Source organism: Notolepis coatsorum, assembly GCF_963971535.1.
Source record: "Notolepis coatsorum genome assembly, chromosome: 10".
NCBI lineage: Eukaryota > Metazoa > Chordata > Actinopteri > Aulopiformes > Paralepididae > Notolepis > Notolepis coatsorum.
In genome coordinates, this window is record NC_140174.1 from 26,646,618 (window position 1) to 26,661,617 (window position 15,000).

The window sequence follows — 15,000 nt, forward strand, 5'->3', positions numbered from 1 at the left end:
AATACCTGTATTAATTTCGGACAGCACCCCGCGCAATCTCTTGGGACGAGATGCAATGTGTAAACTAGGCTGTAAAATCCTATGTACGCCTGAGGGGATTCAAATTGAACAAGACGTGTACCAAATGATGCTACAAGGGACGGGGGAGAAAGAGGCCACTGTGTTCTGGCTGGGCAACATAGATGCAGAGCTGCAAAGGGTCTGTGCCCCCTGGGAGCCATTTCTGAAAACCCAACTGCCTCAGTCTAGACAAACAAACATGGAGGCACATTGCACACTACAATATTTGACGAATAGTGACCTAGTTAGGAACAAGGCATGGTTGCAGGGACAGCCCGAGCAGGTGCAGATTGACTCATCTGCGATAATTGTAGGGAGACAGGGCGCGGCGTTGAGGGTTAACACGGGTAAGTATCTACGGGAACAACATAGACTAAGAGACGCCGCCCCACACATCACTCTGAGAATAAATCCTGGTTACGAATCCGAACATCTAGGTTCAATGATACAGGAATCCGAGACTCAAAGGTGGGTCTCCACGGAATCTCCGCTAATTTGGAACAGCGCAGATGGGAGTTTCATAAAAATAATGATTTCCTTTTCAGTTTTGGCAAAACCGCAAGTAATCAGATTACCAGGAGACCCTTGCGTTATTCCAGAGGCGGATGCTTTGCTGGAACAGGACATGTTGGCGCGCACCCCGGAACGGTTGTGGTCAAAACACGACACAGATGTGGGTCTAATATTGTCGGCACAGCCAGTGAAGGTCAGGTTAAAGAAGGGTTGTAGACCACCCTTTATCAGACAGTATACAATGAAGCCAGAGTCGGATGAAGCTATATCACATCAGATTGAGGGACTGTTAAAGGGGGGAGTGCTCGTCCCTTTCAAATCCAGATGTAATACACCTATCCACCCAGTGCTAAAGGCGGACAGGGCTAGGTACAGACTGGTACACGATTTGAGGGCGGTGAACGACGTGGTGTCTGGACCAGAGGCGGAAGTCGCTAATCCACACACCCTCCTGACAAACATCCCGAGTAGCTCGCAGTACTATACGGTCATTGATCTCACGCAGGCATTCTTCAGTGTTCCATTGGAAAAAGAGTCTCAGTATCTGTTTGCTTTTACCCACAGGGGGAAACAATACTCTTACACCCGGTTGCCACAAGGGTTCGCGCACTCGCCGCATTACTTCTCGAAGGCGCTCAAGGAAGACTTGCAAGGAGTGTGCGACACACTACTCAGCACGGTTTTACTGTATGCAGATGACATTCTAATCTGCTCGGATACACGTCAGCAGTGCCATGAGGACTCCATCAAAGTTTTGAGTGGATTAGCCGTGGGAGGCCACAAGGCATCCCGTTCAAAACTGCAGTACTGCCAGCCAAAAGTTGAGTACTTGTCTCGCGTCATTCAAAAGGGCATAAAAAGCATCTCACCCACGCAGCTCGAAGCTGTATCCAAGGCACCTAGGCCATTGACGGTCCGACAGATGATGACGTTTTTAGGGATGACTGGGTACAGCTCTGAGTGGGTGGAGGACTATACGATAGCGACAGCGCCGTTGAGGATGATGATAAAAGAGGCGGGTACAGACAAGCTTCGCGCTCCCTTGACATGGACCGAGGAGGGGGAGGACGCGTTCATAAACATTAAGCGTCTGTTGTTACAGGCCCCTGCCCTGGCGCTGCCGGATTATGAGAAGTGTTTCCACCTATTCGTCTCACATAGAGCGCAGCATGCGACAGCTGTCCTGACTCAAACACAGGGGGGGAGTGGGAAAAAACAACCGATAGCATATTACTCTAGAGCTCTTTCGCCGGTAGAGCAGGGTCTGCCACCTTGTTATCAGGCCCTGGCCGCAGCACATTTGATGTATGAGAAGGCAACGGCCGTGACAATGGGATATGACATTTGCATTTGGACACATCACAAATTGGCAAACTTGATTGAAAGAGGCAAATTTGTTCTGACCAGCCAACGGCAACAGGCTTACATGAGGCTCCTGCAGTACTCGGACGTTACGATAAAAACATGCCACGGCAGTAACCCGGCGGATCTGGTACCACTCCCGAGCGAGGGTCAACCGCATGAGTGTGAGGTGGAGGTACAGGCTTTCGTGAAACTCCGTCCTGATTTGGGAGTCGACCCGCTCGCGATAGCAGAACTCTCACTTTTTGTGGATGGGTCCTGCTATCGGGAGGGGGAAAATTTAAGGTCAGGATACGCCGTCGTACAGTGCAAACCTAACGGAGAAACACTAACAAGAAAGGCCGAACAATGCATGCAACCATGTTCGGCCCAGCTTGCAGAACTAATAGCACTAACAGAAGCATGCATAATAGCTAAAGATCGCACGGTTAACATCTTTACAGACTCTGCGTATGCGCATGGCGTATGCCACCTATTCGCGGCCATTTGGAAGGCAAGAGGCTTTAAGAAATCGGACGGCTCACCGATCCTTCACCACAAGCAGGTTGTGGCGCTTATTCAGGCTGTAAAGTTGCCCAAAAGCATTGCTATCGTAAAGTGCCAGGCACACAGAAAAGACCTGTCCTTTGTGACGACGGGAAACAACGCGGCGGACGAGGCCGCGAAGGCGGCGGCTGCGGTGCCGTCCACGGCTGTTCTGATGTTTGCGGCCGAACTGACGACTGAGGTAACTGAGGATAATTTGAGTGATCTTCAGGACTCAGCCACGCAGGCCGAGAAACAGTCGTGGACGGAGAGGGGGGCTGTAAGGGGGGCAGATGGTCTGTGGAGGAGTCATAACGGTTTGATAGTCGCCTCCATCGATCTTCTGTCCTTAGTGATACCTGAGGCTCATGGTGTTGATCACTGTGGAAGAGCAGAGACCCTGAAACGAATCACGAAAATGGGATTTTGGTCCCCAAAGCTTCAGGCACAAATTGACGTTACACTAGCCAGGTGTTTAACATGCTTACAGGGCAATGTGCGCAAAGGAGTACCGACAGTGGCGGCTTACACACCCCTCCCTGAGGGACCATTCAGACATCTGATTATGGACTATACAGACATGATAACGCCAGTGCAGGGCAAACGATACCTCCTGGTAGTAGAGGACTGCTTTAGTCGCTGGATTGAGGCCATTCCATCTAAACACAAGAACGCGGACACAGTGATCAAGTTCCTGTGTCGCGAGGTCATTCCGAGATTTGGAATTCCCACGATATTACAAAGCGATAATGGCCGCGAGTTCATCGACAAGGTGGTTAAAGGGCTGATGCAGAAATTAGGTATAAGACAGCGCCTTTCCTGTGTCTATAGTCCCGGGTCGCAGGGGAAGGTGGAAAGGGCCAATCTGGTCATTAAAAACAAACTGTTGAAAATCTGTATGCAAACTAAGCTTAACTGGATTGATGCTTTGCCGCTTGCTCTGATGGCTATTAGAAGCAGCGTAAACCGCCAAACACAGCTAACACCGCATGAAATGCTTACAGGCCGCAGCATGCCAGCACCGCCATTTAGACACCTGGCTAGGGGCCCGGCATTAGATATTTTTGAGCAAGATCTGAAAAAATATCTTCAGCAAGTGACTAAAATACATGAAGCTGTGTTTCGACAGGAGCAGAGAAAGGAGAGAAAGGGGGAGAAGGAGGCGGAGAAGGAAGCCACCAAACCGAGACTGATCCCTGGGGACTTGGTCTTCGTAAAGGTCCACAAGAGAAAGTGGTCATCACCCCGGAGAGAGGGCCCGTACGAGGTGATCCGATCGACTGGAACGGCAGTCCAAGTCAAAGGATCAGCGACCTGGTTCCACTTCAATCACTGCATAAAGGCCAGCGGCGATCTCTTGGGGGATACAATCGATCGCAGTTATGCAGAACCCGACATGGAGGGTCCGAGACGGCAACTGGAAGGTGCAGTGCCTGCTGATGCTCCCGCAGATGTTGGCAGCAGTGTGCGGACGGTCGGCCGGGCACAACGACGTCATTAAGAACCGTCACGGTCGACCCGTCCTTGAGGATGACGGGTTTGAGTGGGTAGGAGTCCCACGGGGTCCCGCTCAGGCTCAAGTACCAGCAGACTTTCATGACCAGGCTCAGAATCAGGCGCCCCCTTTTCCCTCCATCGAGGAAGGGGGGGAGAAGATAAGACTACAACCAAACGGGGTGTTTCCCGTAGGACCGCAAGGGCATGTTTTTGATTTTGACCATTCCCCCGTTACAGGCGGGGATACTTACCATTATACTAACGAGCATCGGGTTGTGGGGGTAGATAGGAGAGTTGAGCCTGTCCCGAACCAATCACAGGGGACAGGGGTGAGGGGAAAAAGGGAGGTCAAGGACACTGAGTCGGAAGAGGTGGGGGGACAGGATATGTTCCAGAGGACAGCCGGAACGTTGAGGGACTCAGTGGGCTCACTCTGGGCCAGGTTGAGGGGTTTGCTTCCTTCCGGGGAACAAGATGGGGGCGACTATGACTATGACGAGGAAGACCCGGAGGCTGACCCGATGTATAGGGCGGCTTTAGGGAATGAGTGGTTTAAGTGGGTCCAGTACACGAGCGCGCAGAATCAGATAGAGGATTGTTATGTCTGCTCCAAGGCACGTCCGGATAGGCTGCTGGTGAAGGGCACGAAGTTCAGTTGGGCTCAGTGTGACAGGGACGCAGAGGCATGGGAGGGGCCCCATAATAGTCGCCCTTGGTGCGAGGCAGAGTGTTTGGGGTTTCTCGGCTCTAGTCGTTTTAAGGCGGCAGGAAACGTCACGGATTTCAAGGATGTCACTATGCGGGAACGGTGTAGGAAATTGGATGTACGTGTGCAGGGGGTAGCGACGGGGTTGCCAATACCCAGAGGTGTCAAACTATGGCTGACCAAGGATTTCGAGTGCTTGCAAAAGGAGGGGACCCGGGATGTAGGGGAGGTGGCAGAGGGGCGGTGCACTACTATTTGGAGCATCACGACTAACTGTACGAAAGAAGGAAAGTGTGGACACGGGGTCGTGTTAAAGGGAGTGGATACCAACCCACGGCCTGTAGCTTGCCCTTTTCATGTCCAGGATATGGCACTGGCGGACCAATACTGGCTCTGCGGCGGTAGGAGGTTGAGGAATACACTTCCTTTAGATTGGTCAGGTAGATGTGCCCGGGTTCAGGCGATCATGCCAATGGTGGTCCTACCATTATCAGTGACGGAAGGACCTTCTGAGTCTCCTATCTCTCGAACGAAGCGTAGCTACAAGGCAGACCCAAGGGTGTATCTGGACAGCATAGGACAGCCAAGGGGCATTCCAGCCGAGTTCATGGCTAAGAATGAGATTGCGGCAGGGTTTGAGTCTATTCTGCCATGGATATCGGTCAATAAGAACACCGGGTGGATCAACTATTTGTTTTACAATCAGCAGCGGTATCTCAATTACACCGAGGAGGCGTTGGATGCAATGGGGGACCAGATGCACGCGACCAGTACGGTGGCGTGGCAGAATAGACAGGCTCTGAACTGGTTAATGGCGGAGAAGGGTGGAGTCTGTTCCATGTTTGGACAGTACTGCTGCACATTCATTCCGACGAATGTGGGGCCAGGGGGAAAGTTCTCCGAGGCCATGGCTAAGCTGAAGGATTTGAGGGAGGAATTGAGGGGGAATTCTGGCCGGAATGAAGAATGGTGGGGGAGTGGGGTGTTGGAAAGATTGGGACAGTGGGGAAGCATAGTGATGCAGACGGGGATATCCATCGGGGTGGCAGGGTTGATATTGGTTCTCCTTTTCTGTTGTGGTATGCCTCTCTTGGGTAGGCTGGTAACTTCACACGTAACGAGCCAAATGCTGATGGTGGGACAGAAAGAGATTGAGCCACAAATCGGGCCATATCCTCAGCTTTATGCTGCCTTAGAGGGAGACGAGGGGATAGAGGATTAGGGGTATGGTGAGGTAGGGACATTTTCTTTTTGTTGGTTCTTTCCTTTAAGAGTGACGGGGGATGGTCTGAGCGCAGTTTTGTTGGTTTATTCCTTTAACTAGGAATTTTAGTCTGATTTTCTAATGATCCTTCGGCATAGAGATTGCAACCATTGAAAATCATTGCATTGTTTTTTATTTTTTTTATTATTTTTTGTTTATTTTACTTGTGGTCCTGGTCAAACCGGAATGGGAAGGGGCATCGGCAGAGTGTCGGTTCTGAGCCTGAGGAAGCATTGAGAAGAAGTGGTCGGGGGATCGGTTCTGGGGACTGGAGGGACAAAAGGGGGGGGCTAACGCAGTGGGCAAGATGGGCACCTCCCGTCGAAGATGGGGGGACACGTGGTGAGGTCGGTACCAGCGCCTCCCGTCCAGGCATGGGGACATGCTTCTACGAGGACTGGAGGTGTGGCGTGGTGGTTGCTGTATTGGCAAAATGTGACTTTTGGCAATACGGTGAGGAGACTATGGCGTGGGCATGGAAGGGGGGCTGAGCGATGGACACTGGGACTCAATGTTATGGAAGAGACAATGTCGTTTTTTTTGGGAGGGATGTTCTATGTTTAGTTCTGACGGTCAACTTCTCCTTTCCCTGATGAGAGTCGCGGTTTCCGGCCGGAACTGTGGCTCATTTGGTAAGCGGTGGAGGTTGGGGGGATTTGTCTGTCAGGTTAGGATTATAAATTGGGGTATTTTTTTTTTTTTTTTTTTTTTTTTTTTTGATGTTTTATTATTACTCTTGTTTTGAGCGGTTTTGTGTTTATTGTGAGAACGGTAGTCAGCCTTTGTTGGTCCGTTAGGGGTCCAGTGAATGAAGTAAGGTTTCTTGTTTAGTTAGACGTTCACATTTTCTTGGTTATATGATTTGGGTGGGACTAGGGATAGCCCCAAATGGGGGAATGTTGGGGAAAATGTGTATACGAGGGTGGAGGTAGGAAAGGGGTTAGTCTTGACTAGTTTAATATAGGTCAACTAGCAGGGCTCAAAGACACTAGGGCGACAGTCTGGCTGATGTTCTTAAAACAGCCTCAAGATAGCAGATGGACATTTCAGTACATCATATCGTGTGTTCTAATCTTGTGTCTTTTCTCTCTTACACACATACACAGCACACACACAGACACAGCACACACACACAGACACACACAGTCGCACAGACATACACACCGACACACACACACATTCCCTGTGTCACAATACACACATACAATACACACACGTCTGTACACAGACGCACACACACACAGACACACACACACATACACACACACACACACAAACACACATATCTCACTCTCTCTTCATGTTCTTAATGTTTTACATCATATCGTGTGTGGATATCATATCTTGCTTATCTCTCCTCATGTTCTCTCTCTCTCCAATGTTAAATCTACGTATCATCTTAATGTACGTCATGTCAGATCTGACATGATGTGACACGTCATCATATCTGTCATGGGGGCAGGACTGAGAGGGGATTTAGGGACAGGCAAAGGGTTCCAGGACAGAGTGTTTTTGTTCAAGCTGTGGCGATCATCTTTGACCCATAGCTCTTGCTGTTAAACGAACTTCTTTTCTTAAATAAATTACCTATTTGTTACAATTGGAAATATCGTCTCCTGCTGTGTCAAACAACCTTTCCACAACAATAGGTATAGACAGGTAGAGATGAGACAGGTGAATAAGAACCTCAAGGGTTCTTGGAGAACAGGGTTAGAATTACCGGTTGGGGATAAGAGTGCCCGTTCTACCTGTCGCAGGCCTAGGCTCTTTAGGGCTGGTGAAGAGAGGGTCTCATGGTAACAAAGGTGAAGTTGTAAGTGTGTGGGAGACCAGCGTGGGCCGTGTGGTCGAACTGTTGCCATGAGAACGGAGGCAGCCCCCCCTGTGTGGTGGGACCGCTTATAGCCTCGGCCAGCAACTGACGAGCCATCTGTCTGTCACCTGTATAGGTGGAGAGAGAGAGAGAGAGAGAGAGAGAGAGAGAGAGAGAGAGAGAGAGAGAGAGAGAGAGAGAGAGAGAGAGAGAGAGAGAGAGAGAGAGAGAGAGAGAGAGAGAGAGAGAGAGAGAGAGTAAAGCAGGGACAGAGGGATATAACATTACTATTGCACTTTACTTAACTGGTACATTTGCACTCTGGTTGGATGCCAAACTTCTTTTCATTGTACTGTACTTGTGCCGTATAATGACAACACATTTGAATCTAATCTAATCTAATCTCACTAATCTAATCTAATCTAATCTAAAAGCAGTGAAAGAATGAGGGGGCGGTGTCCGTGGGAGTGAACGAGAGACAGAAAGAGAAAAGAGAGAGAGAGAGAGAAGAAAAATTATCCGAGTGAGTTTATCAACGTGGCATGTCTCAAATAACACATTGATGTTGAGAGCTGTCAAGCAGGTCCCTGCAGTGGCCTGATACACCTTTGTAAACGGAAACCTGCGGTTAATCTATATAATGGCTAGATCTACATGACTACATCTCTCTTTGACCACCATTAGATCTAAAGACAGGGACTGGAGCTGGAGAAGTATAGCTAGTTGGCTACAGGGCATTGGAGATGGATAGAGCTCATGTTAAAGGCTAAAACCACATCATGAGTTTGTGGTGCCCTTTGGATTATTATTTATGATTATATTATTATTATTATTATTATTATTATTATTATTATTATTATTATTATTATTATTATTATTATTATTATTATTATTATTATTATTATTATTATTATTATTATTATTATTATTATTATTATTATTATTATTATTATTATTATTATTATTATTATTATTATTATTATTATTATTATTATTATTATTATTATTATTATTATTATTATTATTATTATTATTATTATTATTATTATTATTATTATTATTATTATTATTATTATTATTATTATTATTATTATTATTATTATTATTATTATTATTATTATTATTATTATTATTATTATTATTATTATTATTATTATTATTATTATTATTATTATTATTATTATTATTATTATTATTATTATTATTATTATTATTATTATTATTATTATTATTATTATTATTATTATTATTATTATTATTATATGAATAAATTAAATGATTCATAAAATTATTGAACGATTTAAATTATTATTTATTTTTAATAAAATATTAGTGCACAGTATCTATATTAGACACAGTATAATTTAGAATTAATTTCTTCACTCATCCCTCTGAGACACATACATGCATCACTAGGGGTTCAGAATGCTGGACGGGCCATTCGTATCACCATGGAGAAAGTAGCGGGTTCAGTGCCTTGCTCAAGGACACTTAAGATAAGATAAGATATTCCTTTATTGATCCCCTTGGGGAAATGTGGGCATCATAGCATCATGGGGGAGGGGAGGTACAGGTAATAGTAGAAAGAAAGACATAAATATAGGCAATACAATTTTATCTGAATATAAAAACATGAGCGAAATAAACAGTGTAAACAATATTAACTCTGAATATAAAAGTATGAGAAAAATAACCAGTGTAAATAAAGGTGCAGGTGAGGGTCTGTATTTGTACTTTGACAGGAATGGAAACAGTGGCTGTTGCGGGGATCGAACCTTTGGATTATGAGACACTCTCTCTAACCACCATGCTATTGATGGTTTCCTCTACTCCCACAGGAATACATGTCAATCAATTGATTGAATGAAAGGATTCTGATATGTCCACTGTGACCCCTGACCTTGGTGTCATAGCAACCTCCTGGGTGTGGTCTCCTCTCCCTCAGGTCGTTACGGCAACAAATGGTCTTACATGGATGTTAGTGTATAGGGGTCCCTCTTGTAGTCTAGAATGACATGATCATTATTCACATAGTATGCAACAACCTAAAACACTCTTTATAAAAAAAGAAATTACAACATTGCTAAAAATATAATTTTGTTTCTGAAAAAACACCATTGCAAGATTGAAGTCTCTCCATGTTATTTTGAGCAGCACTCACTGTTGTATCTCATGAGGTGTTTGAGGGAGCTGAGGTCTGACACCTTGGCCTGGTCCCTATACGGAGGATCTTGGCCCTGGGACAGAGGTCGTAGGAGAAGTCCTCTCCGTGTCTCCTCCACATCGCGCCATAGCCGCTCAGGTTGTAGATGTCAACGTGAAGCGGTATGTTGTAGGATGGCCAGTATCCTATATATTTTTAGTACATTAAAAGTGTGTAAAATGTATATATCTACTCATATGTGCTTTTCTGAGAGAATACTTGCACTGTATTTTTGGTACTAATTCAAAGCACATGTTTAGTATGGTTCACGCATGATACAGTATGAGTCATTAATATGCTGTAAATGTAATATAAGTACACTTGAATGAATGAATGAATGAATGAATGAATGAATGAATGAATGAATGAATGAAAACTTTATTTAACAGATTGCAGAATGGGTACAATACAGTACGGCTCAATACACACAATTGTTAAGGGGATGCAGACCAGAGAAAGACGTTTGTCTTGTTTACATCAGGGTCCCCCATTTTCAATTCATAGATTACCACTTAAAGTGGTAATCCACCAAAATCCAAATTTCTGTTTGTTTTGGCAACATCTATTGGTGATAAACAAATTGTTGTTGTTGCTGGTGACATAAAAAGCATCACTTCCTGTGTGCCATTTGATTTTCCCGGGAATGTCCTACCAGACACCACTGTTTAGAACAGCCAAGAAGAGTAAATGTAAAAGCATTCATGAACTCGGTATAGGTAGAGACCGACAAAATAGACATTCATAAATATGAAAATGGTTGAGATTATTACTTAGAAAAACTGCTCCGGTAAGCAAAAGTAACCAAATATACATAATTTCAATATATTTAAGCACATCTTAAATACAACTTTTAACACTTTTTAAGTGGTTTCAAGTATACCTTCTGAATACATGAAAAATATACTACACAAAGTATACTTTCAGAATTTTTTTTAAGTATATATTTAAATGAACAACGTCTTCTCCCTGCAGACAAACAACTCATATTCCCCCAGAGAGCCTCCCCAGATATAGTCAGCAATAACTGCAATAATCTTCCCCAGCAGTCACATCAAGTCAACATTAATTTCTGTAAGCTATCACAGTGAACAAAAACATTTCTGCTCACGTCATGTAAAGACGCTAACTCATCTAATTCCCTAAGAACCCGAGAGCAGAGAGTCAGACAACAATAGTCTGGTTGTCACTCTGAAGCAGGAGGACACCCAGGCAGGAACCAGAGAAGCCAAAAAAAGATGATAATAAAATCAGGACAGAAAACCAGGATGCTTATCCATCACAGGGACTCATATATAGATGAGCGTCACGGAACACAAGATAAGATCTGTAATGTGTCGTCTGGTCACAAATCTAGATCTCATGTTACAACAATTTCATCTCTGCAATCATGATACAGACCGTTATTGCAAACGTGATTGATGGATCAAAATAATCTATCCTTCACATGTTTTGTGAAGGATAGATTACTTCTATTGTTTTACACCCACTGCCAGTGCTCTGTGGTAATCCTGTTCTCACCCATACAGTAGTTAACATGCTATTCTCTAACTTGTTCTGTTCTATTCTATTCTATTATGTCCTGTGTCCTGTCCTGTCCTGTCCTGTCCTGTCCTGTCCTGTCCTGTCCTGTCCTGTCCTGTCCTGTCCTGTCCTGTCCTGTCCTGTCCTGTCCTGTCCTGTCCTGTCCTGTCCTGTCCTGTCCTGTCCTGTCCTGTTCTGTTCTGTTCTGTTCTGTTCTGTTCTATCATATTGCTCTATTATATTATATTCCATTGCTATGCCCTTACCTCTGCGTAAGGCCTGTGTCTGGTCTGAGTGCAGCACCTTACCTCTGCGTAAGGCCTGTGTCTGGTCTGAGTGCAGCACCTTACCTCTGCGTAATGCCTGTCTGGTCTGAGTGCAGCACCTTACCTCTGCGTAAGGCCTGTGTCTGGTCTGAGTGCAGCACCTTACCTCTGCGTAAGGCCTGTGTCTGGTCTGAGTGCAGCACCTTCCCAGGGATCTGCTCGACCACGGTCAGCGCTCCGTCCCTGATGCTCCGACCCAGAGACAGCTTGCTCAGGTCCAGCACCATGTACTGGCTGTTGTAGGTGCCTGGAGCACAGGGTGGATAGTTAGCAGCAGGGGCTCTGGGACAGTGATCAGATTATCTGAATGGATTCTTCTTCTTCCTCAAAGCAGCGTTCTGCAATTCCGACAATTGCAATGAATCTCAGTTTAGGACTGAATATGGACTTGACTTCCTTCCCACTTGAATAGCCTCACCTCCTTACCTTTGAACAGGTCTGTTAAACACTTGTTACATTATTTATCAGTATAGGGAGGTGTAGTCTGACGTCACTGGTTGTTCCACCCGTATAGGGATTTATCATTGGGAAAATGGATTATCGGCTATTGTAACAATTCTGCCGCATGAACATTGGCAAGCTTTCCATTTTTGCACAAAATGAGTTCCCTTCTACCACTAACATTATTGTTTAAGCATTTTTGGTTGAAATAAAGGTAGTTATAAGGTTTTTAATTTGTCGTAAAAAAAATAACTACATTTACCAGTAGGCAGCCTGTCGCCTAATCCCCATCACGGTCAGCTGATACCAAGCTAGCTAGCTAACGTTAACGTTACCCCGCTAAACGTACTAGACGTTAGAATTATGTCTACTGTCTTGAACCATTTTAAATCCGGGAATGTAGAGGAGTTTCGGGAACGAGTAAAATTTGCAGGTCCTCTTCTCAGACCTGTTGGCAAGCACTGCACACGCATCATGCCGGCTAGCAAGCTAGCTAGCTACACGTCACGGCACGTTGATACCACGATAGCTAGCTAACGTTACCGTTACCCCGCTAAACGTACTAGACGTTAGCATTATGTCTACTGTCGTGAACCATTTAAATCGGGGCATGTAGAGGAGTTTCGGGAACGAGTAAAATTTGCAGGTCCTCTTCTCAGACCTGTGGGGCAAGCACTGCACACGCATCATGCCGGCTAGCAAGCTAGCTAGCTACACCGTACGTCACGGCCCATGATACCACGATAGCTAACTAACGTTAACGTTACAAGCTCAAAAACCTTATAACTACTACTACTGTCGTGTCCATAAGTTCCCTGGCAGAATACTTTGTTTATGAGGACAAAAGTATACAAAGAGGAGAGAACCATTTTAAATCGGGGCATGTTAGATGAGTTTCGGGAATGCCGGCTAGCAAGCTAGCTAGCTACTAACGACATGTAAAAAACAATAACGTTATAAACTATACACAATATGTACAACGAAACAATGATTTACATTAGTATTTACAGTGATTTAATATGCAGCGAAATAACGTTATACGATTTAAAATATAAATACAAATATGGTAACGTGATTGTTGCTTTTAAAAATGGTGGTTGGCTTTAGAGATGAATGGTTATGATCACCAGAGCAGAGAGATACTAGCCACAGATTCAGGGTCAGTTATTTTCCCATTGTACGAATTGTTAAGCTTATGGAATGTAAGGGAAATCTGATCCTAGGTCTGTGACTACAGGCAGGAGGCTACGCTGTGGTGATGTCAGTCAGCAGCGCAAATAGCAGTGTAGTTTCCCAGCGAACGAAAACATAAACGTTGTTATTTTGCTACCTTTACGATTAATTGCGAATATTTTCATGTTGAGCTATAGATTGTGGATAAATATGCACAGAAAGGTACACCATGCCAACGTTAATGCTTTTGTTGTATATTCCTATATGAATATCCATTAATTACAGCACAGTAGTGAGGTTGCTAACTAGAGGAAGGGAAAGATCACAGTGTGATAGAAAACATGGTCCTCATCTGAGCTCCCAAATTTAGCCAGTAGAGAATAAGTGTGTACAGCCAGACAACCAGCAGCTATGGTCCAATATTCATTTAATTGCAGCGTGGGCCGAGATTGGAATAATGCATTGGTTACACACAGGACACTTCAAGCATAATACATGATTGTACAAAAGGATTTGATGCAGGTAAATCACAATAGCCCTCGTTGGCTTTTTACATCAAAGACAGTATTGTACATAAATATTAGTCATGTTATGTTAATGAAATAAGACCATAGTACTCTTTGTCACCACATGATAAAACCTGGGTCTAAGATAGGCATCTTACTCTAGTTATCACATTATTCCATATACAGTTCTACTCACATAGGGACAAAGTAGACCATGGTCGGTGGTGGTGGTGGAGACCAGACTCAGACCCCCTGGGTAACGGTGTGTGGCGGGTCCGGCTGGCCTCCCTCTCTCTCTTACTGTTCCAATACTTATAGATTTCATGACCTCACTTTTCTTAGCCTAGTTCCACCAATCACAAATATCTAAACACAGGCAGTCCTCATTTGGTGTCTTCTTGGTCATATGTGTGTGTAACAGCCATGGGTAGCCCCCTCCTTTTTGGACTGTGGCCTCCTTTGAATGAATCAATCATGTTAACATTCCTTCTATTTGGTTCTTCTGTAAGTTACTTTTCTAATAGGTTACTATACTCTTGTTTTATTATTCCAACATTGTTTTCATTCTAAACTAATATACTGCAATTATTTCCTGTGACCTTATCTTGATTAGGCAACTGTCTTTAGGTTTTACTGAGTCACCGTTTTTCTGTGGTGTGTGACTGAGTAAACAATGTCGTCATGAGAGGTGTCGCCTGGTGATTTTCAACATGATGAGGTCTGATGACTTCAGCCTTAATAGTGCTTGTGTTGAAAACATTAACCCAGTATAGTCAGTGCTTCTTAGGTTAATACTATTCAATTCACAAGAGCCATCCCAAAATCCCATCTACCAAACCGACACCTTGTATTTTCTGAATCTATTATTGTAAAGATTCAACCACATTACTCTGAACCACAGAGGCATTTCCGCTTTTGGTCTCTTCTTGCTGTGCTCAACTGTCACATGTCTAGGTGTTTGGTTTCCTGGGGGGGGGTTGGAATGGCTGCTTGTTCCATCACTCTGAGAGTCTATGTGATGGACTATTTACCATCACTACAGATACTTTCAGTTTTCTGGGTTAATCTAACCTTTTTGATTATGAAATTA

General features: G+C 44.6%; 1 protein-coding gene across 1 annotated transcript in view; it reads right to left on the reverse strand.

Moving 5' to 3' along the window:
- Positions 1-7,695: 7,695 nt before the first annotated feature.
- Positions 7,696-15,000, reverse strand: part of plbd1b (phospholipase B domain containing 1b) — a gene marked incomplete at both ends in the record, with an annotated part of 35,591 nt that continues 28,286 nt past the window's right edge. The window contains 6 exon segments of the mRNA XM_084322977.1: positions 7,696-7,868; positions 9,628-9,719; positions 9,721-9,745; positions 9,902-9,959; positions 9,962-10,089; positions 11,897-12,037. Of these exon segments, the coding sequence (XP_084179103.1) occupies positions 7,696-7,868; positions 9,628-9,719; positions 9,721-9,745; positions 9,902-9,959; positions 9,962-10,089; positions 11,897-12,037 (617 nt within the window).